At 39.5% G+C, this 27,483-nt stretch overlaps 1 protein-coding gene across 1 annotated transcript in view; it reads right to left on the reverse strand.

The window, feature by feature from the left end:
- CERK (ceramide kinase) overlaps window positions 1-24,336 on the reverse strand; it is a 41,073-nt gene extending 16,737 nt beyond the window's left edge. Inside the window, exons 1-6 of the mRNA XM_062638354.1 lie at window positions 24,083-24,336; window positions 14,453-14,566; window positions 13,169-13,291; window positions 11,087-11,212; window positions 10,505-10,568; window positions 7,122-7,267 (exon numbers count right to left, since the gene is read on the reverse strand). Coding sequence (XP_062494338.1) covers window positions 7,122-7,267; window positions 10,505-10,568; window positions 11,087-11,212; window positions 13,169-13,291; window positions 14,453-14,566; window positions 24,083-24,221 — 712 coding nt within the window. The 5' untranslated portion in view covers window positions 24,222-24,336. The remainder of the gene's footprint in view (window positions 1-7,121; window positions 7,268-10,504; window positions 10,569-11,086; window positions 11,213-13,168; window positions 13,292-14,452; window positions 14,567-24,082) is intronic.
- Window positions 24,337-27,483: the final 3,147 nt, after the last annotated feature.

Raw genomic sequence — 27,483 nt, forward strand, 5'->3', positions numbered from 1 at the left:
GAAAAGAAAAATAAATAAATATACGAGTGGTGTCCCTCAGGGATCGGTATTGGGACCGGTCCTGTCCAACATCTTTGTCGGTGACATGGACAGTGGGATTGAGTGCGCCCTCAGCAAGTTTGCCGATGACACCAAGCTGTGTGGTTCGGTTGATACGCTGGAGGGAAGGAATGCCATCCAGAGGGACCTTGACACGCTTGTGAGGTGGGCTGATGCCAACCTCATAAAGTTTAACCGTGCCAAGTGCAAGGTCCCACACCTGGGTTGGAGCAATCCCAGGCACAGCTACAGGTTGGACAGAGAAGAGATTCAGAGCAGCCCTGTGGAGGACTTGGGGGTGCTGGCTGATGAGAAAATGAACATGAGCCGGCTTCAGTGTGCACTTGCAGCCCAGAAAGCCAACCGTATCCTGGGCTGCATCAAAAGGAGCGTGACCAGCAGGTCAAAGGAGGTGATCCTGCCCCTCTACTCTGCTCTTGTGAGACCTCACCTGGAGTATTGTGTGCAGTTCTGGTGTCCTCAACATAAAAAGGACATGGAACTGTTGGAACAAGCACAGAGAAGGGCCACGAGGATAATCAGGGGACTGGAGCACCTCCCGCATGAAGACAGGCTGAGGAAGTTGGGGCTGTTCAGCCTGGAGAAGAGAAGGCTGCATGGAGATCTCATAGCAGCCTTCCAGTATCTGAAGGGGGCCTATAGGGATGCTGGAGAGGGACTCTTCATTAGAGACTGTAGTGATAGGACAAGGGGTAACGGGTTCAAACTTAAACAGGGGAAGTTTAGATTGGATATAAGGAGGACATTCTTTCCTGTTAGGGTGGTGAGGCATTGGAATGGTTTCCCCAGGGAGGCTGTGAATGCTCCATCCCTGGCAGTATTCAAGGCCAGGCTGGACAAAGCCTTGGGTGAGATGGTTTAGTGTGAGGTGTCCCTGCCCATGGCAGGGGGGTTGGAACTAGATGATCTTAAGGTCCTTTCCAACCCTAACTATTCTATGATTCTAAAATAGCCACTAGAAGTAGCCACTAAAAGGTCTGACCTGAACTTTTACAACATTTCATCCAACTTTTCTCATTTCTTCAAGATCTGTTTGCATTCTGCTTCTAGAATTACCTTAAATCACATTTGTCTTGATGTAAGCAGATTTTCCGCAGTCTTACAGTACAGAATTGTAGAATAGTTTGGGTTGGAAATGACCTTAAGATTATCTAGTTCCAACCCTCCTCCCATGGGCAGGGACACCCTGCCCAGGTAGAAGAAGAGGGGGGTTCACTCAAGCTACATTTTAGACTGAAGGCTTACCTCCCTGTAGTATTCTGCAGTCAATTAAAAGCTGATTTATCTGTTGGGCAATTTTATAGAACTTATTTTCATTTCCATTTGTTAACTAGCAAGGGAGGGTTAAAGTTAGATCTGAAGTCTGAAATTAATTCTGAGATTCTAAATAGGAGGCTGGGGAAGACACCAACAGTGTTTAACAATTGCCAAATCATTCCTCTTTCCCAGACGTGACAGTTGGAGTACCAAGCACAAACAATAAAATACCGGGTTTTTTTTCTCTCTCAGGGCTGGTAGCATGCAGCAACAAAACCAGCATCATTCCTTACGTACATTCTAATAGAATATAACTGGTCATAACACCACACCAAGCATGAATCTAGCAGCACTAGTTTAAAGGTCACTAAAATGTTCATTATGACTAAAGATTTGTATCTCTTTGAATACTTCATAACCAAACAGGAATTCTAGACCAATAGGTGGGTCTTGAATACTCTACAGGCTCTAATACCTGTACTGACCAGATTCCCCCTGCTACAACATGGATTTAGGTGCTCATCTTACCTGCAGACACCTAAACATAAGCAAGAAAATTTGATTATCAATTTCAAATTGTAACTCACCCTAAAGGGAGTGCTGCAGACTACTCTGCTTGGCTTCCAGCTGCTACTCTAGCACAACAGTTGTCTTGCATAGGGCTAGTGCATTGCAATGATAGTGGCACCATACCACCACATGTGGATAGCTGAATCCCGAACTAAATGTCCAAACTCTCCCACCTAAAGAAAGCTCTCATCCCAGGTATTTTGGTATTAAGAGCTTACTGAAAATATGAAGTGTGTAGAGGGCAAACTGACTAGTCTTTGTTAAAATACGTATAATTACTTTGAATCTTTACCATGTATTATGTATACTAGAGCCCAGTTTCATTACCCATTTTAGCCAAAGTCTGTCTGTTATTAGGAGTTATCACAGAGCCACATAGTTCTTTATAGGCAAGCTCTTCTACATCTTTTCCCTCCCCAAACTTAAACACTATTTTTTTTAAACAAATCAATTTAGTAATTAAAAAATTATCAAGGAAGTCCTTCTTTTTAATCATAAGGAGAAATGATCGAGATATGTATTTAAAATATTAAAGAGTATGTACTCCCCACAAACCATTTTTGCAAGATTAAAGAAAGCAAAGTGATGGACTGCACTATATAGAATACAGCACAGCTAAATCCCCAGATTTCCCCTTTGCATGCAAATATTGCTAGTTATTTGTGAGTAGGCAAGTTACACAGACAGGTGCTCAGATACCACCTCACTAGCTTTAGTCATAGAACCACCAAAGCAATAAACAAAATCTGATGATTTACTGGTTGTACAAAGAGTTCATGCTGTTGATGCTGCAGACAACCCTCTCCCCCACCCAGAAAAAAACAAACACACCCAAAACCAACCAACCAAAAAAACAAACGTAGAAACAAAACCACCAAACAAAAACGGAATCCCCAAAGTGCTGGAATTACTCATCTGAAAAATTATTCAACCAGAACACACACATGCTGTGGGCTTCAAGGACTCTTTTTTTGTGCTTTTACTGATGGAAAACTGCATAGATTTCAAAGAACCGGAAGTCCTAAACTGAGCATATGACAGAAGCAATTCAGCTAGATGTTGATGCTATAGAAAAGAGTAAATTTAGTAAAGAAATAAACACTTTTAGTGCTCCATATGAGATACCGTTGACAAGGGCAGGTGCTTCCACAGCACAAACAGAATCCTCAGAGATAAATTAGTATGGCAACAGGATTCTGTACTGCAAACACGTAAAATTACTTCGGTGGGGATCCCATACATCTGAAGTATTTTTGTGAAGTCACAATCCACGCCGTCACCTCATAGATAAAATACCAGCTGAGTCACGCTAATGACTGAGTAACCGCATGCTCTTGGGAAAGCAGCATTGAGAATTTTGAAAAAATCCATACCATGACTTTTCCAGGAAGTGACTTTCAAATGGCAAGGATCTGACACATTCAAAAGTAAGTGAGGAAGCTGCTGTTACAGGGAGAGATGAATGGCCTGGGCATACAGTCATCGCCCTACTCAAGAGTTTGTACACCTTCCTGTGCTGTCTTTAGTATTCTCAACTTCTACAGCCACACAGCAACGTGCTGATTATAACTACATTGCATGCTTCAATCCATTAGTTTATACCTTGACCACAATGAAAACGAGAGTGATCTGGATACACTACATACCTAATTCAGTATATCAATTCACACTTTGTATCTACACTTCATTCCATCTTCCCTAGTGCAAGGAAGATCTTCCCCCTATCCCTAGGGTAGACTTGCAAACTTATTTGTTTTTTGAAGAACAAATGCATTAATAATATGCCACAGCACAGACTGAAGTGAGATTTCTTTGTCCTGCCTACTGAGATCACAAGAGTATTTAATCCAACCCAGGCTCTTTTACTAAACAGTCCTCCAGCAGCAGTTGACAGCTTTGTCCTCCTGTTCTGTGCTGAGTTCAGTGAGAACAACAAATTACTTCCGCTTGCTCCAGAGAGTATAATTTTAAAACTAAAAAGTGTGGATGAAACCACAGTACCACGTGTCATAACAGAAATGATTTTCTGTTTTTAAATTCTATAGAGGCACTCTACCACTCTGAATGCAGTAAGAAACCGTGGCTGAATGTGCTTTTAAGGCTAGATGACACTAAGAGGAAGTAATAACTAAACAGAAGTTTTTGTAGCTGCGCTGACTTGTGGTTACCACATCGCAATGCAAAATTTTGTTAGGTTGCTACAGTCTCTAAGTACTTTTAACAGTAAGGCTGTTTACAACAGCACTCAGTCAACTTACACTGGCAGATTAGAAGACTGGCTGCAACTAAGAGAAATTCAGAATTTAAAACTACTATTTGAGTAAAAGCTTTATTCATGCCAATAAAAACACAAGTTATTTCATAAAAATGTACCATAAACCACAAGAATAAATGATACTTTTTAACCAGAAAACACACTAAAGATACACATTTGTTCAAGGAAAAGAAAAGAGGGCCAAGCAGGGTTTGCTCCAGAAAGTCAGTCATGATTTAGAAGTAGCATCCAACATTAATATGGAAAAAAGAGCCTGCACAATGGGATTCTGCTTATGAAATAGAGCCAATTACTCAGAAATGGTTATACAGAAGAGAGCTTTTTAACATTAAATCTCTTTCATTTGTAATTTCAAGCCTTTGTGTAAGTAAATTGACAATTTCTGAGCAAAGATTAAGTCTGCTGAACTGTTAGTTTGAATACAGACACTGTTTAATCACAACCGCAAACCACAACCTGCCATGTCTGTTAACACAGCCTGACATTAGGAAATAAATGAAAAAAAAAAAAAGGGAAAAACACCAATTCAGTGCCACCTTACCTGAGGCTCCTGTCCTCACTGAACTTACTCTCTGAACTATGGGTTTGTTTTCAATATCTATTAATGAGATCTTAGGATTTTTAGAAAAAGGTTGGTTATAAAGGACTAAAAAGAGCATCATGGATGAAATTTTTCTAAAAGCATGGTTTATATTTCATTATTCCTTTTGACTTGCTGTATTTTAGGACTGTCAGTTTAGTTTAAAAAAAAAAAAAGTTTTTAAGGATCTCACTTACTTTGGAACAGACTTCTTACACTAGTCAGGGAACTACAGGATGTGTTGGGGTCAACACAGTCAGAGCTCCATTACATCAAGCAAATATGAACTGAGAACAGCTTCACCAAGGACTGGAAAAAAAACCCTCTTGCTGCCTTCCTGACCATCTGCAATGCATGGGTGTGGCTATTTCATATACAATTAAGGTCCCTGTGATGACTACATGTGTTAAGAAAGAGTTAAGATTTATTTGTTCAGTGATTTGACTCCCTTTTTCAGTAAATAAACATTTTCCCATATTTTCAGTAACAGATCATTTTAAATATTGTACAATATACAAACAGATCAAGATATGTATTATCCTCTGTACCTCCAGAAACTTAATTAACAGAACTTCAGCATGGAGAAAATACTTGAAACACAGCACTGATTACAAGGCTGCACCTCATGTTAGTTCAAGGAATGAAGCATGCAGTATACACTCAATAGCAAACAGCTACAGTGGACAAAGCAGACAAATGCTGAAGTATGTAAGAGAAGAAAGTGACTTAATGTATGTCAGTCATACTAAAATATCAGTGAAGATCATACATTTTGGTTGGGTCTGGAAAAAATGCATTAAGAAATTGTTGAAAAAACAAGGTTAATCTTCCAATTTTAACATGCTTATAGTTAATTTCTTAAACTCAAGGAAACAGATCTTAATATTGAGGTTCTGTTTTTTCAATTGGTCTCCAATTATGGTCTCTAATATCACAAGTAGGCAAAATCTTCTGAAATCAACCATGTAAGCAAAAAACATTAGTCCAAGAACTTTGCCCAAATAATGGAAACAAAGGATAAAGCACTTCAAATTCTATGCTTGTTAAGCTTACTATACAAACTGATTTTAATCCAAAGCTTTAAAAAACAAAATCAGAATATACTTATATATAATAAATGCCATAAAGAACCCTTAGTGTGCTACCTTAAAAGCAGAATGAAAAACTGTAAGGGGATATCCACATTGGAACTTATAGATATCTAACTCTTGTTATACTGCAAGCAGAAAGGGTTAAGCTTCTTCCAAGCAACAATTCAGACTATTTGGGTTTGGATACATTCTTCACAAAGATACAAGTATAAAATTAGTCACCTAAAGCCTGAGGGTACAAATATACTATTTCACTTGGTGTATTTTTATAACCTGTGCTAAATTTTCTCATAAAGTCTGTGTTATAGTTCTAGTCAGAAGCTCATAATGTTTATTTCATATCACAGTTTTTTAATTCAAATCCCAAGCATCTGACAAGAAAGAGAACAGCATAGAAAAGACACTGAACTGTCCATTTGTCTTCACAGAGTACTCAGAATTGCAGATGCTACTAATGAGCTGCAACAATGAATCTAGTCATGGGAAAGAGTCATCTTGTAAGTTCATTCTTTGAGGAATCTTTAGGGACCAATTGGGCAGGGTGAAGTAATGCCTGAGACACCAAATTTAACAAGACTGATACAAAGAGTGCCTATGGTCAATAAAATTGTAAGTTTATCTCCAGAGATCCAAATTTCAAGGATGAGTTTCCTCAAATGCCTCTCAATGACAATAGTCAGGACCATCTGAAAAATCAGCTGACATGGACACGGAGAACTGTGAAGATATAGCACCTCTAAAAAGGGGCAGAAACTGCAACTTGGTTTGGAACTTGAGGACTCTTCCTCAGACATAGCTGCCCTTTGAATTCTGTGATGACAACGGGAAGCGGGGAAGAGAGAGAGAGGAAACGTTAGCAGTTTTTGGAGTTTGCCAGACTAGTGGGAGGTTCTCAGTACAATTCTAACTAAATCTGTGGAGCACTTGGAACTGGAGAAATACTTATCAGGTAAGTCTCTGTTCAGTAGATTTCACTCACTATGTTCAGATGAGCAAAGGTACTATTTTCAACAACTTATCTTGTATTAACACACAATAAGCCACACACACTCAAAAGAAGTAGCAATTAAATTCTAAAGTTGCACATTAAGATTATTTCCTTTACAAAATACCCCTCCCAAATAAAATGGCATGTGATCAATAATTATACCAGGATACAAACAGTTTAGCTATGTGTCTTTATGGAATATCATTGCTCATATCTTACACCTAAATTCAAGAAGTTATGAATAAGAAGAAATTTCAAGAATAAATGAATAAAGTAAACTGAAAGTTAACCCTTTCTTACCAGCAGGAATTATGCCAATCCTTATATTGCACTGGACTAATGGTGCTTTGGGATTATTTTGATCTATGCCAGAGTCCTTCTGCATTCTTCCAATGAGACCATGCATCACTTCACTGAACATGCCGTCCCCACCAACACAAACAACACTGCCAGGAAACACAAATTAGAATGCACACTAACAGTCAATAAACAACACAGCAAGTGTTCTACTTAGGGCATGCACTGGGCACATCAAAAATAGCTGGTCTATTCTTCTCTTCCTTTTTAATGTGATATAGTTGCCTACAGTCAACTTGGCAGTTACAATCAAGCTACACAACTGCAAAGGCACCTACACATGTCTGTAATGATAGAAAAAAATGTTGGAATGCAACCTAATATCTTTATCCTCTATTGCTGTGTGCAGACAGACAAGGATCGGTGGAAATTCACTATACATGGGAAACACTGAACAGGACTGTACATACAGCTTTCCAAGTAAATAAAATGGAAAGAGCATACCTTTACTAATAGTGCAAAATTAAGCTAATATTTGTGGCTTCAGGCAGAAGTATACTTTACACTATTAATTTAATAGGATATATATTATATAAAAGTCAAAAACCAGAAAAGTGCATGCTTGCATTCTCTTTTGAACATGCTGAGAGCCCAAACAGACAGAAGTCATGTATATCTACATAACTACCCATAGTGAAATGCAGTGTTCTAGATGCTACCAAATGCAAAACTTCGTTTTGCAAACTTAATTCAGGTCAGAGCTGATGCAGCAGCTACACAGTTCCACAATATGTTAAAGCTCAGCAGAGTCCACAGCCAAGCAAATGCTAGGAAGTAAAAGACTATTTTACAGCAATATATGTTTCATGCACAATAATCAAATGGACACCATGAACTCCAAAAACATAAACTATTTCAAATACATTTGAAAGGCACACATGACAAATTCAAAGCTATGCAGGTAGTCCCCAGCACACGTTTAGGAATGCTTACTGTTATCTACAGAAATCATTTTCAGTGCATAAGCTAATACTTACTCTTCCACATAGTCAGCAACAGACATTGCAGAATGAGCACTTGTTCATAGGACAAGTTAATTTATTTAGTTTGTAAGTATTGATGATTTAAGTCTACTTTATTGTATTTTCAGCAGAAGCTTGAAAAAACCCAGTCATTTTTTCATGAATGGGGAGGACAGTCTTAAAAATACACACTGTCCAATTCTGAGTCAAGACCTAAGAGACTGGGAGAGAAGGAAGAAAGGATGTTTGTTTTTCATTTTTATAATGAATTTATCATCTCATAGCTTAACTACATTATTCCTCAGCTTTAGACAGTCTCATCTTTCTCTGCAGACTCTAAGAAAGAGGTTGAGTGGACAAAAATTTCCATGTCAGAACACTACTGAGACAACATTGACCTTGAATTATCTATAACAAATACCATATCCAGGCTGAGAGATGACAACAATATTAATGTCTAGACCTATCAGATAAAGAAGTTCACATACACAATATCAGCATGACCAAACTCAAAGCAAAAATCAGATGTGAAAAGCACGCACATGAAAGCCCCTAGCAAAGAGCTACTGTAAGAGAGAGCTTCTTAGAGCAATTCTTACGTTCTGGTTTTATTTTTCTAATGGACTAGCATTTCAATGTTTAGACAGATGGTAACAGTAAACTACATATGCCAAAAGACTTCAGGAGAGCCCACAAGAAAAACGAGTTTTAAAAGATCTATGATCCCTTCTAATCTCAACCATTCTGTGAACTATTCAAAAGCTAGGAAAAAAAACCAAAACAACCTGAAACAGTTTTAGAAAGGCTTGTGCAGTACGTATATGGGCAAGGAAGTGATTCATACAAGCCAGACTTATTCTAAACATGGACAATACCTGCATAATATTACAGCATGCTGCAGCTCTACACAGCAATGTATGAAAACCTGCTATATTGCAACTGAATGAATATTTGAAGTAACTGTCTTTGAAGAGAAGCTGTTCTGCCACTGAGCTGTTAGATCGGTACACTTGCCATAAGAAATTCTTTGGAGATTTCTTTGGAGATTAAATGAAGAAACTCATCACTGAATGACAAGAAAGAGCTAATCTAAGAAAATAGGTGAACAACAATTAGATGTAGGAATCCAAAGAAGCTTTTCCTGCACATGTAAGGAGTCAGTCAAACTTGGAGAAACGTGTATTTATGCAGTTCAGCCATTTTTAAAACCTTCCATATAGCTATGTGATCTGTTATTTAAAAAAATAGTATTAATACAAGAACTCCTTCCCAACATCACTGTTCACCACAGAAACACACTTGTATGTGATGGACAAAAACTAGGCTTGGAAAGACAGGCTGTAGTTCCCAGGCTGACTGCCACTAAGGCCTAAACTGAGGATGGAAGAATAATGAGATCCTAAAACGATGCAGTGCCCTGGCCAATTGTTAAGCTCAGTCATGTTAGAGAAAGACCAAACCCCACCCCTCAGAAAGGGGAGGGGGAGCAGTCTAGGAACAAAGCCTGTAAATGTAGTTTCTTACTTCCACAGTTTATCAACATCATGACCTCACCTGTCTTCTATAATGCAGATAGATCTGCTCCCCCAGTAAAAGTACTCCAAAAAGATACAATGTGTTTCATTTTTGCAACTTACCAGTTTAAATGTACCTGTCAACAAGCACAACAAAATACTATTTTTATATTCTCTAGTTATAACAGCTTATCTACATAGGTTCTCCATACATTTGCATGATTTTCCAGCTATGTAACTTGCTTCATGTCATGAACTCGAAGCTGAATGACTAGCTTATTTATTAAAATACTCTCTTTCTACAGCAGATTTAATAATGGAATGCAATTTCACAATTCAATTAGGTCTTCTTTAAAACAGTAATTCCACAACAGAACAAACACAAATAAAGCCAAACTACATAGCCGTTATTTGAACAGTCCTATATAGCAAGAGGAACTATCTGAAGCTTTTATAAATGGTTCCTGTTTTTCATACACAAGCTGAATGCTACTAATGCAGTGTTCTGGACCCATGTCTGTATCAAGATCACTTTTACCACAAAACATTTCAGGGTAGTTTTAGGGCTATCAGCAAATGCTCAACTTCTGGACAAGCAGAATTAATCTTACATTCATTTTCTGAACACAGATCTCATGAAAACATTGTGATACTACACTTGAAACTACTGTGTGTTCAACAGGTTTACTGAAACAGGTTAGTTTTCCTTTGATACTCCTTAATGTGGATCTCCTATGGAAAGATACATGCCTCAGAATTTTCAGCTGTTGCAATAAACCATCAGCAATGAAGGGTAAGAACAGATCACAGAATATATCAACTAGAAAAAAAGGCAAGTGAGGTTACTTACCCATCATATTTATTAATATTAACTTCAAATAGATTGTCCTTAGCATGGTTAGCATGTTCAGTTACTATGAAGAAATAAACACATTAAAAATTATATATAAATACATTGATATATAATATAGTTATAGAAATTTTATTATGAATTACAATTCTATTCATAATGATTCTATTACCAATGTGACTAACAGCTTGCCCATAAAATGTATTTCAAAGGACTGTGTGCCAAGTAAAGATTTGAAAGACACACTCACTGCAGTACATGTGAGTATTTCATTACAATACTGTACAAATGAAAACTGGTTTTAACAGTGAAACTGGAAGAGAGAAGAAAGGCAGCATCATATAAATGAAGAGCTCAAATAGCTCAGAAGTCCCAGAAATTTTAGTTTGGTAAGCAGAAAATTGATATAAGGCTGACATTTTCTGGCTAGCTATGTTTTAATTAGAAAACAGTTCCCCCCCAACACTTAGCTTCATTTTCTTAGTAAGAAAACGTAAGAAACAGGAAGAACTTCAGGTACCCATACGTGTTTTGAAGAGTTCATATTGTGTTTATTAATAAATTAAAATATTCATCACTCACTAACAACATCAGTGGAGACAGAAGCCAGACTGAAGAGTGGAGCCACTTTCTGTTCATAAATCCTCTTCCCTTGTCGTTTTCCTCCATAAGGATTAATATACACAAGCAACTGCTTTGGTCTAGATTCTGCAGTATGGAAAAAATATTACAATATACTACTTCTGTTCACAAAACAAATTTAAGAAGCTATACAAAACCAAACCTGTAAACATCAGAGTGAACACAGCACACTAACCTTTTATAACTCTTTATTAACAATTGCAACTCTATAAATCTTTATCAAAGTGCTATAAAAACCTGCTTCATCTATCCTCTTTATTATATTGAGGATATTGACAGCATTAAACAAATTGGTAAGAAGACAGAAGGTGAAATTCAGAATAATTTCATCTGACCATGTCTTGCATTCTTAATTATGTTATTCTTGCAGAACTTTCTCATTAAATTACATTAGTATCACAGGCATACAAGACAAAAGGCAAACCAAAGGCAGCAATAGTACTTTTTAGCACTGGTGAGTGAAGCGCACATAGAAATGATTTTACATTAATTTATTTAAACAACATTCTTGGCTTTTGTAATATAGATAGTGTCCTTATCACAGAAAGGAAATATCTCACTAACTACATACTGCACAGCAAGTGCTTGCCTTATAGTGTGTAAGCCCTTCCCTCCAGAAACCACCTTTGATACTGTTATGCCAAGTTTGTCCAAGTAGTGATGGATTTACATTGGTGGTAGCAATGAAAACAATTACTACACCTCTTTATTAACAGATACACAAAATTGTAATGCTTCCTGCACCTAGGGAGCCTTCATTTTTTTTTTGATAGAGCACAAAGACCTGTTAACACATTCACATTTCCTCAGGTAGAATTCAAATAATTATTTTAAAAGGAAAGAATAACTGAGTTAAGCCAGCACACCTACATAATAAATCCAGAATGTTTGAAAAGCTTAAAGCTGCCACACATCCAAAGCATCATTCACCCTCTCTGGGAACCTGTTACCTTCTCTGAAATAGTTTGATACCAATAGAACTAACACTTGCACTTAAACAAAGATGACTGCCCAGGCCACATCTCTCACAGATGTACTAAATTGGTGCATAAACCCCATTTTTAATAATATTTTATTATAAGAGAGATACTAATGTTCTTGATTTGCATACATTACATGCGGTAAGATGCAGGCTTACAATACCTGTTCAAAAGAACATCTATTTTTAAATATACATTTTTCATATGTGAGCCTCAAGTACTTGCTTGAGTCACATCGTAGGTGTACTTGTACCCAGTCCCTTCTCCACCTCTGTGTCTCAGATGGACCTCAGGCCTATGCTGTAGGTAGCTTACCTATAGTCCCACCTCCACCTCCTGCTGCTCCCATCTGGCCTCCCTGGGTGGACCCGATTATCTCATCTGAACAGTAAATCTGACCCACTGCTACTCCACCCTGCATAGATACAGTGGTACTGCATGCTGGATGGTGAGGGCACTGCCTGTGGTATGGTCATCCTTGATCTTCATTCTATCCTGCCACTCTCTGACATCTATCAAGGTATCTCTCAGGAATAACTCCTGCAAAACTCCTTTTAGCTTTACGAGAAGTAGTTGTCCAAGAGTCCCAGAAATGATTAATGGGAGCTCTTACTGCAGCACATTGTTGATGAGAGAGACTGGAAAGGTTAGACAGACACACAAAAAGCCACCCATAAATCTTACAGTTGTTACAATCCTTCTCCTCATATCTCTGGAGTACCTCACATGTCTAAGCTTACATCTGCCCTTTACTTCTCTTATTTAAAGCCTCTGGTAAGCCTCCAATGTGTCCTTATTTTGTGACAATAACTTTCATCTGAGCAAAACTGTAAGATACCTGTAGTCCTGACTGATTAGAGTAAAACGCTGCACAACTTGGCAAATATGTGAGATACAAAAGCAGTGATGAGAAGAATGAGACACTTCAACTCTCAGCTCCCTCAACTTTTAAACATAAGCTGCAGATACATCAGAATAATAGGAACTGAGATACAAGCCTGTAAAATGATGCTGAAAATGTTAGTATTTTAGTCAAACTTACTCTGCATTTCAAGTAATTCTTTCAGTGCCTGTATCCACTGATTACACAAGTGCTCATCAGCACACCAAAATGTCACATCACTGCACCGCCAGCGGTGATTTCGAGCTTTCTTCACATAATACACTGTTTAAATTAAAAAAAGAAAAAAAAAATAAATTGGTACAATGAGGCAGTTCTGTGAAATGACCAATGCATTTCTGAGAAACAGCCAAAATACCTACCTTTGGAAAGCCTTTGGAAAGAAGTGATAATTAACCCCCCACCACACATTTCTGCTAATGACAAAAGCATTTAGAGTGTGAACAGGATGTCTGTAAAAAGTCATGATGAAAAGACTGCTCTAGGTCATTACCTTGCAGCAGAATCTCAAACATAAACTTCTTTTTTTAAACCAAATACGATCCACTTTCCACAAACTAATTATAGACATAACATAAAAGTTCACTGAGTTTATGTATTATTTTATCCATATTATGTCTACATAATATAAATGTCTACATAATATAAATTGCCATAAGCTTAAGAGAATAAGCCAAAACAGTCACATCCACTCCCATGTAACCAACAGGATGAATTTAATTTTATACAGCTGAAATTTAAGGGGAAAAAAAAATATTTAGAGTTTTCTCGTGCATTAAGAACTAGGTTGGTGAGACAAGAAGTACCCTTATCTCTCCATCTACAGTATCAGCAATCATTGTTACTGAACTACTAAGTGTGATCAAAGTATTCCACAACATAAAGTTTTGGCATGGGAGCAACCACATTTGCCCCAGCTTTGCAGCACAGAAGTCACCACTCTTTCCCCAAACCAAACAGGAATCTATTTCTGGCACTTGATTTTAAGAATGTAGTCAATAATACAGCGAACCTTCTCATGCACGCATTCTGAACCCAAACATTAAAACCACAAACATGTAGGACTCATTTTTCCAGCCTCTCTTGATTTTCTAGTCAAGTAACATAAAGCGAGTATGTTGCTGCAGAGTCATTCAGCAGCTAAAATGTAAGATGTTTGGACTTTGCTAAAGAACTAAACCCAGCAAGTGCTCTTAAAGGAAGGGGTTTATTCTCCAAAATAAGAAGCTTTAGATGTAAACAGGCAGACGTGGTTTTGTTTGTTTGTGAGGGTTTTGGTTGTTTTTTGTTTTTTTTTTATGTTTTCTGTTTGGTTTGGGTGGGGTTTTTGGCGTTGTTTCAGTTTTTTTCTGGGGTGTTAATTGTTTGGGTTTGGGTTTTTTTTGGGGGGGGAGGGGGAGGGATGTATTTATCTATTTGCCTTACCTGTGAAAGCATGTGGCTTTCCCATTTTTTGCCATTTGCCACTATTTCGTTGTTTCTTGTTAAGCTCTGTTTCTTCTACAGCAATGATCTCCGAGATTGGTACGAAACAGTTTTCTGTACAAACACAAGACCTCATACATTAACATCTTAAACCAGCAGCAGATTATTCCTACAGGCAATATGATATAGACATAAAATTAGAGTAGTTGCTCAATAAGCAAAACCAAGAGCAAAAGCAGTAATTTGCTGAATATTTTCAATTTCCTTCTGCCTTTTGTCAAAGCACATAATTCATAAGCACCTATGAACTACAGCAACTAATATTTCAAATGTCTATGATTTCTCAGAAAATCAAGCTTTCTGAGTATAAAAACTTTTTGCATGAAGCCAAAATCCAGCAACTAATGAAATTGACCCTTCAATGACACCTAGTCCAGATATCTGACAGCAAATAGCACAAGAGGTTTCAAAGACTGTGAACTAAATCTAGTGCAGAGATACTACAGGGACTGTTTGTTATTCTCAAGTAACTAGTTGTCTTAAGAATTCATATGTGAATGCCCTTCTTTCATAAGACTTTAAGTCCCACTAAGCTTTTAAACTTCAAGGCCTCCTAAGAAGCAAGTCCTAGGTATTATATTTAGGTACTGTTAAGTGTATTTCTCTTAAAAAAATTCGAAACTATTGTTTTTCAGAATTACAGGCCTCTTGCTCTTACACTATGAAAGAATTTCCTCTACCCTCACTCTTTTTTCTTCTAATAGTCCTTCATACCTTCTCAGTCTTCTTAACTCCTGACAAATTGAGGATTTTGTCTCATTTTCATTATCAATTTCAAAATTTCTCTGCTTTTTCCTTAACTCAGAAAAATAAAAAAAAAAAGCAGAACTGAAAATACATGCTTTGCATTTATGTACAAATGAGCACTCTGTGTATATATACACATGTATAAAACTTAGTTACATAAGATTATATTACTATAATAATATGTCTTATATATTAACAATTTATCTACCTGTATATGAGAAAAACAAGTACAGAGAATCACAGATATAAAGAGATATTAAACACATAAAATACAGCACTAATACTGCCGTTACCAAGTTTTATCCTACATTTCATCTTCCTCCCTATTTTGCAGAAGCACCCCAGTGGTGGTGAGAAATATAAAACAAAGAGAAAAACCTCCTAAGCTCTTCACAGTGCTGACCACAATTCATTTGCCACTAGTTCAATTTTTTCCTGCCCTATTTATTTTAGTCAACACAGTTGTTACCTATTATAATGTCTGTTGACATGTCACAGATTTCACATGCAAGGTTGTGTTTTCTTTTTCTTTACAGGTGTTTCAATACTTGACTTGATTTGTATTCCTGTAGGGATTTTATCTTCCCACAGGGTTTTAGTTTGATTCATAAATGTAGCCTCCGAACTTTGCACTAGGGTCTTTTAGGAATCTGACTGTAGTCAAATGTTTTAACTACTCACAAAATTAGTTATGGCTTATAATTACATTTACCGTATTTATAGCATGATGGGGAAATGCAGCAGTCACAGAATGTCTTTATAAAGATCCAACAGCAGAGATGAACTTAATAAAAACATTTAACTTGTATTCAGATATCGGTATCATACATATACACATGTAAGACAGTATCAAGTATTTAATACTGGATAGTAACAGTTAATTTCTCTTCCTAACATTCAGAGTGAAGGTCTGCTGTGGGATCTCAATGTCATTACCCACCTAGCCATTTATCAGAGTTAAAAAGTACAGAACAGGGATGGAACAATAAATTAAGGGAAGGGAACACATTCTTTAACCTTTCTTTCCCAGAACTGCTTTTAGTTCTCATTTTTCTACTGGCTACACTGGCTATCCATATGTTACAAGACAAAAGAAAGCTTGTTGCATTTATAAAGATTGCTCTTAGGTGATAATTCATTTTGTTGTTGCTCACAGATTGCTACAAAACCGAAACTAGATTTATATTAAATTTAAATAACAATGCTCTAATGACCAACTTGGTAAATAGGACTATGTATTGGACACTCAGTAGCACGTGTGTTAGAAGCAGCTACAAAAGTCATTGTTTTATTAGGCAGTTTCTGTACAATAGAGAAAGCTGTCCAACTGTACAGATAGCAAATAGATTAAAAAGCACTTCCAAATCTGTATCACTAAAAGCATTTTTTTGCAGTACATATTTTAGCACATATCACACAGCTTATATTAACAACCGTAGACCTTGAAACCGCTTCTACTAATACTAAGTTCTCCTAATTTGTCAGATGTGTTCTCCCTCTGACAGTCGCATGACTGGAAGTTCTGCTTTTCCAGTAAATCTCTCCACAGATGCAGCAAAAAAAGCAAAGAAAAAAAATTTAAGTTAAATATGTGCCTTTTTTTATTATTATTATTATAAGCCACAGGAGGTACATATCTGAAAAAAATAAACCCCAGACTGGGGGTGGGAGCAGTGACACACCAAAACAAGGAAAAAGAAACAAAAAAGGAACAAAACAAAAGCAAAGCACAGAGTGATCCCACCTTCCCCCTCTAAATCTTTGGGCTTGGTAGAAGTTCAAGATGTTTCTGTTCTATGAATATCGGCTGTGTCAGTTGTGGCCCTCTACTACTTAGCACTGCACAAGTATCAAGCAACTTCACTGCCCCTACCAGCATACTACAATCTTCAGGCAGTCAAAACCACACACTACTTAACAGAGTAATCACAGAGGACCAAAAGATGCAAGGCTTTCTCAAATACAAACATGTTATTCAGAACATTCCCTACAGCTTATAAAAACAAATCTGAATGCAGTGGCATTTGTGTTTGGATAGAGCTCAAGAATTCCTATCAGTCCAAATATGACTATCACTATTTGACTTACGCAGTAAGTCAAAACACATCGTTTAATCAAAAAGCAAATCAACTACTTAGCTGCCCCCTCCCCTTTTCTCCTCCAGACAGGAAAAGTTTCCATTGCAAAGAAATCAAATAGAAGCCTTGAATACAAGAAATCCTGCTTCTACGAACACAATGCCCCCTTCTGCCATTTAATTACCAAAACATGCCCCGTAAAAAAGTAGGTCTCTCCCACCCTCTTTTGAAAGGTCAACAAGTTTCACATATGTACTGATGTCCTTTCACATACCTACTCTTGCAGCATTTACCCTATTATCAGGTAGCATAAGCTACTTCTTTCACTGATGTAGTATAAAAACGCTCACTTCACCTTGACAAGTTTCTCCCAAAACACGGAAAATCTTATTGCCACATTAACAGTAACAAAAAAATGGTACTTAGACCAGAACTACTAGAACAACATTAACAAAAAAAGTTGAAAAGTGGGCTCAGAACCATACCACATAAAGAATTTCACTCAGCTCAGAACAATATATTCAACCAAGCAGATACAAAAGTTGCTAGATAAGATTCCAGATGAAATACCATGCCATTTTCAACATACACATCTAGATTCAAGAGACTGAATTTCATACTCAGAAATACTGAAGTACATATTAATTTTCTTAAACTATCTCAAAGATCTTAAGACATTTTTATGTTTCAATGTCTCACCTTGCCCAGTATCTAACATACGCAATGCACTAAAGATGATGATTTGTCCAACCAAAGCAGATGGATGAAGAAGCATGGCAAAAAGATAAAATAATTAAAACCCCAAAAGACACACTAGACAGGTGACAGTCTTCCCTGCACATTGGCTGTGCCAGTTATCAGTTATTCCATGTCCCAGCGCTTTTACAGTCTTAACAGACAGTCTTCTCTAACTGCAAACTGGCAAACAGTGTGTTAGATGCATACTACTTTTTCCCACATTAAGCAAGTGGGAGAAAAAAAATAACAAACAAAACCAAAAACCTCAAGTTAAGCACACTAACAGTGGGCTTTCTTTGCAAAAAAAACTAGCTAGAAGTTGTGAAGTGTGGTGTTGTGTGCTATGAAAGGCATTTTAATATGCCATTGCTGTCTGCTACTTCTGTAGAATACGTCCTGAGTTTATAAGCAAACTCACTCAGAACCTCAGTAAAGACTTGTTCAGTCATCACTGCCAGCTTCATACCCTACAGGCCAAATTCCTCCCTCAGAAATATGTTAGCTCAAAGCAACACAGACATGTGCAAAAGCACAAAGACGTTGCTGATCACAACATTTGGTTTATTATTAAAATTCAGCTCAGTCCCAGCGATGCAGTGACATTCAGAACTAATTTAAATTATTAGTATACTCCTGTGACATAGAAGTATTAACAGCTAAAAAGCTGGGGTGCAGATTTAAATAAAAAGTTTTTTTTCAGTCACTTTGGAAACTAATTTACTGTTAGGGAACACATGAACATTAAGTTACCTTGCCCTAAGTTTAAGCTTTGCCTTCACCCAAAAGCAAGAAAACAAGAACATTTTCTGTCAGAAGGTACACTGCATTATATTGACCATGCACTACAGAAAGCTGTGTCTAATAAAGACCAGAACAAAAGATGGTGGATGGGATATAGAGCAGAATTACAGAGAATTCACATCCTACAAGAGGGGGAAGGGGAAAGGAATCATAACTAAATTATTTAATTCCAAACTGTGGAAAAGTCACAGAAACATATGAAGTCCATGATCTCACAATATACAGCCATTTATAGGATTTTTTTTTTAAGTAAATCTTCCAGTACTTTGTAAACCAATAGACAACAGAACAGTTCCTTAGTATGATCAGACACACAGCTGGGGCTTCATGTCACATATCTGAATTTGAATCAAATCACAGCAATTTGCACTTGCATCAATTTGCATATTTAAATTGTATCATTGAGTATTTTCCCAAATTGATTCCATTCCATTGAATGTTTTCCAAATAAAATCTTTCCAACTCAACCATGAATACTTTACTGGTAAAACAAGAAATAAGATGCACTTTTTCACTGTAACAAGGGAAAAAAAAACACCACCAAAGAGATGTATGCTGAAAAGCATGTATTTTTTAATGTAGGGTGCATCTATATTTGAATAACATATCTTCCAGAAGACAACATATTCCAAAGAAACAATGCATTCTAAACCTATTATTCCCCACATCCTACTGGTTCAATGTAGTCAGGGGAACTGTCTAGAGAAAAACATGGCTCAGATTTCTACTTGTGCCCACTGCCAACTGGGAATGATTGATGACAAATGACCTTGACTAAGGATGTGCTAACACACTACAGGTGCAGTACAGGCCTTCATTCCAAGCAGGCCCACTTCTGCTGTCTCAGTACTGTGTTTATCAAACTAAACACCCTCTGGAATCCACAACATCGGGATGGCATCAGTCTTGTGAATATGAGTTCTGAGGCTTCCATGAGTGTTTTGGGGAGAAAAGTAGAAAAGACACTTAGAGGGACAAGAATTCCCTGGGAGAGACAGAGAAAGGGTTAAAAGATAGAAAAGAAGGTGCACACAGGAAGTGAAATCATACAGTTCGGCGTCTAGTTTGATCATCCCCTTTATGCTTGTACCTTACAAGTATAAAATCCCAAAACACAGAAGTAACAAGGGAATCTCATTCTGTGTTTGTAATGCCTTAGTATGAGGCACATTACAATCTTAGCCAATACTTGTAAAATACCTGTAAGTACATGTGTACAATATATAATCTGCTATGAAATTTGGTACATGAAGTTTTATCACCACTTCTACCACTTGATAAAAACCCTAACTGTGCCACCAACATAAGGAAATAATAAAACAATTGATCTGTCCAGCTTTGCATAGGCTATTAACGATTAACAACTAAATCTAATGGAGAAATGTTATAAGGTTGAAAAAAATAATATTCTTCAGAACATTTGAAGATGAAGGTGTGAAAAAGATGTATAGCTAACAGTAACAAAGAAACACATTCAGATGAAACTTTGCCCTTTAAGTTTAAAAAAGTCCAACCAAAGAACGGAAAATGGGAACCTCATTACACTGAAGACAGAACTTGAAAATATGATGCTGTTAAACAAGGTCTAACAGTAGGAAAGAAAGTTAACAAGCTTGTTTAAAAACAAGCCATGTCCTGAACAAACATTTTTGGTTTTGTTATTGTTGGTATCTCCTCAACAATAGCATTAAATTCTCCAGAATCAATACTTCTTTCTTCATAAAATGCATTTTAACAGAATTGGCTTTAAATTTATATATCTATATGTTGACACACTCGAGAGGTGAGCCAGTGCCAACTTCAAGTACAATAATGCAAAGTGCAAGGTCCTACACCTGGGTCAGGACAGGCTAAGAAAGCTGGGGCTGTTCAGCCTGGAGAAAAGAAGTTGCGTGGAGACCTCCTAGCAGCCTTCCAGTATCTGAAGGGGGCCTGGGCCTACAAGGATACTGGAGAGGGGCTCTTCATTAAGGGACTGTAGCGATAGGACAAGGAGGAATGGGTTTAAACTTAAATAGATGAAGTTCAGGTTAGATACAAGGAATTCTTTACTGTGAGGGTGGTGAGGCACTGGAACAGGTTACCCAAAGAAGTGGTAAATGCTCCATCCCTAGCAGTGTTCAAGGCCAGGTTGGACAGAGCCTTGGGTGACATGGTCTAGTGTGAGGCATCCCCACCCATGGCAGGGGCTTGGAATTAGATCATCTTAAGGTCCTTTCTAACCCTAACTATTCTATGTTAGCATCATTGTACAAAGATAAGAAAACACAAGAACCTTGCCATATTCTGTAAAGGACAATAGGACAAAATCTCTATTGTTTCCTATGTCTTCCTGACACCTAACTATAGCTCTAGCTCCTTACCTGTCAACATCTGAAAACCTTGACAAAACATGTACCAAACCATTTTACATATGTAGCTAAAACCAAGACAGTAATAAATACTCAGAAAATAAGCAGCCCTCACTGAGGGTATTTTTTTCAGTTTAAAGACAACTGTTTCGCTGTAATAACTACCTATTAAACAAAAAATACAGCAGCTGTATACTGCATAATCAAGTCTATATTTAGGCAGAATACACAGTAGTCACGTAGTCAAAGGCTAAATGGTAGAAAGATACCAATCTTGGTCAAAGAACTCCTCTATAATAATATGCTTCTAACTAACCACCTTCCATAGTATAGTTTATTTATATATACTGTCACATATGCTGCTTGGATTTCCAAAATAATTGCAGGGCACACAATGAGCCATCCCAGGTCTTAGAAGAGCTTAAAGACAACACGGCAGCAAACTGTGATCATACTAAAGCACAAGTGCAAGGAACACATGAATTAATCACGGTGTTAAGAGGAAGTGATACATCAAGTATTATATTGCTCTCTACAGAAATTATACATGTGCCTCCAGAAGACCTGGGCATTTGTTTTTCTTCTCCCACCCTCCCTTTTCTCTCTGGATAACATGTCATAGTTTCCAAAATGTTGTTAATAGCTATGGCACAGGACAGCAGCCACCCTCAGTAACGAGACTTGCCCCCTAAGAAATCTGCTGGCTACTACTTCAGAAACTGCCTCAGAAAGAATCTAGTTATTGTGTCCCACTACATTTGCTATGGAACAGGATTCAGCACAGGTTCATACTTGGTTTGGCCAAGTCAATGAAACTTATAACTTGCAAGGTCTAAAGGAAGTCATCACACAGAAGGCGCAACTGTCCCAAAAAGCTCTGAAACTCTATTTTAAATTTAAGATCCAGACACCTTTCTCTGGACAATTTTTTTTTTTTTTTTAAAGTATGGAGCTTACTTTTCACAGCAATATATCAGAGCTTGGCAGAATTAAAGAACTCATTTTTAAAGTCTTAATTTCATTCAGATGCTGAACTAAGTCCAGGGATTTTCAAACACTCTTTTCAGCAGCACTGCTGATAAAAACTGGATGAAGTCAAATTGTATTTACAGAACAGAAGGAAAGCAGACTGGTTTTATGTTACTATGAATAAGAAGAGATGTACTTAAAACATGACCAATTCTCAATTACGTAAACTACAACATTTTCTTCTCGAGTCCTCCTTCTCCTTCAACTTTATTCAAAAAAGCCTCAGGCCAATAAGACATTATGACAAAATCAGTGAAATATTTAAGAAGGATACATGGTAAGAAAGGAAGAACTATTTAACTACTTAAGTTTGGGAACTTGCCTGAGACTGGAGACATCTATACTCAAACTCTTCTCAGAAAAGCTTCTAGTTGACCTTTCTATTATTAGTTTCTTTCTGTTTCGGTACCTACAACCTCTTAGAGGAGAATGACAGCAGTTTTCCACCCTACAGCAGCTGCTGTGAAAGGAACATTACACACTTCAGGATGCTCACATACCCTGCTAATCGGGTTATATTATTAATGTGAATAATTACTAGATTAAAAATGCCCAGGTCAGAGACTGATGAAATACCACCTACAGTGTAGCAGAAAGCTCGATATACATGTACACACATTTTCAGCAGTTATCCTGCAATTCTGTCAGGTATTTTCCACAGCAACCTCTCACACTTGCAGTTTTATAAGTCAACACTATTCTACCTGCACAAAAGGTGAACAGCTTTGTTACACCAATACACTTTATTAGCCTATATTTAACACTTCCTAAAAAGTAACTCACAGAAGTTAAACTTTCTTTGGAAATTCCTATGAAGCTCTTTAGAAAATAAAGAGTTTAAAAAAACCCACACCTTTTTTTTCTTTTTTTTTTCTTTTTTTTTTTCTTTTTTTGGGGGGGGAAGCCTGAAATAGTGCTTCAGTATTTTTCAGTATTATTTTTTAAGCAGAAGTCATGTACCAAAAATAAATGTTGCTTTAAAAGTTCTGTAAGTCTATTATGTCCTTTTGTTGCCCGAAGAAGTTGTGTCTGCCCCATCCCTGGCAGCGTGCAAAGCCAGGTTGAACAGAGCTTTCAGTAACTTGGTCCAGTGGAAGGTGGCCCTGCCCGTGGCGGCGGGTTGGAACTGGATGAGCTTTAAGGTCCCTTCCAACCCAAACCATTCTGTCGTTCTAGGATTACAAACTACATGCTGCTACCTGCTCCCAGTGCCAAGAAACAACGGGCTTCAACTACAAAACCCGTGCTTTCCTCATTCAGCTGCAGGGAAGTTTTCTCACCCCTCGGTAACCAGGGGCACACTCTCAGACAGACGCTCCTCTTCCGCAGAACGGGGAGCTCGCTGCACTCCACGCGGTCCCTGCGGCTCAAAGAGGGGGAGCTTCCAGCTACCTCTCGCAGGGAACCGGCTGACAGGTTCACTACAGCCGGCTGCTGACAGCCCGTCCGCGGCTACACCGCCGCCCGGCCGGGCCCGCGTGTGATTAACGCACTCTCCGTCTGCCACCGCCGGACTCCGAACCCCGGAGCCGACCGCGAAAGGACGCCGGTGCCGCCGGCTGCCGCGCTTCTTTTGTAGGGCGAAAAGGCGCCCAAGTACAGGAAATACACGGCGCCGGCTGAGCGCACCCTAAGCCGCCGCCGTGCGACCCGGCCACTGCAGGCCGTCCCCGCCGGCACCCGCGCCGCGCTGCGAGCTGCCCCGCGCTGCAAAGGACGCGAGGAAGGCCCGTCCCGCACCGCCGAGGGGAGGCGGCCCCTCCGCCGGCCCCGGCAGGTGCGCTAATGCCGGCCGGCGCCGCAGCCCGCCCCGCCGCTCCACTCACCATCGCCGCGGCGCGGTGGGCGGGGGTCGCGCCAGGCCAGCCGGCCCCACTCCACGTCTAAGGTGACCTCCCAGGCGCGCTGCCCCAGCCCCAGCGAGGACACGAGCCGGAGCCGCCGCCCGCCCGGGAGCTGTTCCATGGCCTCCGAGAGCGCGGGCCCGCCGCACCCCGCTACCGCACGGCCCAGCGAGGGGCACCCATCAGCTAACGGCGCCCCCCACCCGCCGCTACCCGGCCTGGCCCGCGGGCGGGGCGGGGCGGGGCGGGGAGCGGCGTCAGAACCTACGACAGCGCCGCGGGGCGGGGCCTGCGGGGCCGCGGCTCCTCGGTCTGGGCGGGGCGGGGCGGGGCTGGGCGGGGCGGGGCGGGGCCGGGCGGTGATCCAGCGGTGGGCTGCCCCTGCCCCTGCCCTTGCCCGGCGCGACGGAGGCGGCGGGGGCCAGCCCTTCGGCCCGCTCTGTGTGTGCTCGTCCCTCTGGCGGGTGACACGGGCTCCGTGCGGGGACACTCGGGCTTGCACCGTAACGTGTCTGGGTGTCTTTCGTGGCTTTTCTTCAGAAGGACCAAGCGCCCATCACCGTGACGACGAGCTCTTCCCTTATCAAGACAGTGCCAATGTAATGGATACATCACACCACAAACAGTGCCACTCGATCTAACCTTGCCTTCTGTTACATACAAACATTTTGGGGTTTGCCTTAAGGATTCTAACTATAATTAAACTCAGATTTACTATAATTAAACCCTTCATTCTTTGCCATCTTCCCTCCATTGTGTTCCTGAATTTTATCGCTGTAATCATCAGCATCCGATCCAAAATGCCACCCAGAGTGCACAGCAGTTGCTCCACCTCTGACCTTCCTCCCAACCTATTGGTTCTGATTATTTCCCCTAGAGTTTAGATAAGAATGTCACTGCTCTGTTCTCACGTGGGCCCAGCCTGGGGCCAGGTCTCTGCTTCATCTGGATGATCCAGAGCAGCTCCAGCTGGCTTTGTGCAGAGCCACTGCAGGTTCAAAAAGCTTCTGCACTGAGCTCTGCTCCGAACCTTGCAATGCACTCACACTTCATTTTCTGGAAAGGAATGAGCTTGGCACTGTCACCCCAGGCATGTGTTCAAGATAGCCTTCCTGTGCCATGAATACTTGTCATTGCCTGTCCATCAGTGCAACATCCGTTCCACTGGCTTTGACAGACACGATGTTGCTACCTTTAATGTTAAAAATAGGTATGCTGCACTTTCAGCATTCCAAGGAACAGTTATTTCTGGCAGTTGTATTGCCCTTCACATTTTTTAATCCTTCCCTCCACAAACACCTATAAAGCTCTTTACACTACGATAAAGTCTGTTTGTTGCAAAAGCCTGTTGTGAACATCAGTCTGCCAAATCCATTTCTGAGCAGTTACTGGTGTCTCACTGGTTCTTTGCATTTTGCCAGCTCCCTCCTCTGTTATCATCCCTCTTACACTTGGATGGTAAGATCCCTGGGCCAGGAATGTCCTTTTTGTTTGTTTGCACCATATCTAGTACATTTCATTTCCATTATTTGTAATCACTTCTGCAAGCCAGAGCAGCTGTGTGAAAACCCCAGCCCAGTGCTGGTACTATGGATGCAGCTGAGGCTTTCGCTGTTCTGTTGACCCTCTCAGACATGCTCCAGGAGCTAATGGATAAATTTTTATTCAAATAAATACTACACAGGGGGACCCATTTATATTTCTGCACTGGGAAAAGTAAATCTAACCTTTTATAGCCTGTAGTCACCCAAATCAATAAAATGCTGTGATCCATGCTAGCTGAAGAAGTAAAAAGCTTGTTCTATCACTGTTGCTTATGATTATTTCCTTTTATTATTAATTTGACAACTCTTTTTGACCTAGACAGGCCTGAAGCCTTCAGTTGTGATAAAGTAATCTCTGGTCTGTTAGAAGCCTACAAAGGTGTATTAGAACCACTAGCAGGAATGGCATTTACCATCCACATTTCTTAGTTCTTTAGATAATGAGAAGCCACTTATTTCTTCCTTCTACATCATTTTACTGTAACAGTGCTTTGGTCCATGATTTGGGATCCTCCATGCTAGTACAGGAATGTCTTGCACTTCTTACCAGTGATGTGCTTGGTCTGCTCTGGCACTCCCTGTTAGTACCTTGAACATGTGCCCAGGAAGTAAAGGTCAAATTTCAGCCAATACAATGTTGGTTGTTTTTTTTTCCAATTGGTTTTAGTACTTTATGATTTTTTCCCCTTAATCTAACAAAAAGCAACTTCTAAAGGATGATTGACTTGGCAGACTAAAGCTCACACATGTCAATTATTGTTTTACTGCTTATTACGTAAGTCTTTAATTACCACTGAGGGGCCAGAACTGCAGATGCCAGTGATGCCAGGTTTATAAAACTTCAGGTTTTAAAACCTAAAATCTTGGTGCTAAAGACAGCTGATCACAGGACTCCACCCTGAGAAATGGCATGGCTGTAAAAGTACCTCACTTTGCTCACAGGTCCAGAGAGGCCACAGGAAGGGTTGCACTTGTCAGGAACAAGTTGATTCCCAACTTAGGAACAATATGTTGTGCAACAAGTACAATTCACAATGTCAGATGGGAAGAATGCAGGAAGGTAACACAACTTCCAAGGTTTATCTCTATGATCCATTTACTACCTGTGTAGCAAAAAACATAACTTCTAAACCCAACTTTCTCTCCCCAGTGTCAGAGTTTATGATAGCTCAATGATCTTGAATGACACCAGGCCAAGTGGTGCAGTTGATACTCTTGAGGGCAGGGACACCATCCTGAGGGGCCTTGACAGGCTTGAAGAGTGGGCCCACATGAACCTCATAAAGTTCAACATAGCCAAGTGAAAGGTCCCACACCTGGGTGGGGGCAATCACAGGCTAGGGGATGAAAGGATGGACAGCAGCCCTGAGGGGAAGGACTTGGGGATGCTGATGGATGAAGAATTTGATGTGACCTGGCAATGTGCACTTGCAGCCCAGAAAGACAGACATATTCTGGGCTGCATCAAAAGGAGTATGGCCAGCAGGTCGAGGAAAGTGATTCTCTCCCTCTACTCCACTCTGGTGAGATCCCACCTGGAGTACTGACTTCCACTCTGGAGCCACCAGAACAAGAAGGACACGGATATGATACAGCAGATCCAGAGGAGTGCTATGAAGATGATCAGAGGGCTGGAGCATTTCTCCTAAGGGGACAGGCTAAGAGAATGAAAATTGTTCAGCCTGGAGAAGAGAAGACTCTGGGGAGAATTTAGATCAGCCTTCCAGTACCTAAAGGGGCCAACAAGAAAGACAGAGAGAGACCTTTTAGTAGGATCTGTTGCGATAGGACAATTTGCAATGGCTTTAAACTGAAAGAGGTTAGATTTATATTAGATGT

The sequence above is a fragment of the Pezoporus occidentalis genome, unplaced genomic scaffold (assembly GCF_034315485.1).
Source record: "Pezoporus occidentalis ecotype Australia unplaced genomic scaffold, CSIRO_AGI_Poc_V1 ctg56, whole genome shotgun sequence".
In the NCBI taxonomy this organism is placed as follows: domain Eukaryota; kingdom Metazoa; phylum Chordata; class Aves; order Psittaciformes; family Psittacidae; genus Pezoporus; species Pezoporus occidentalis.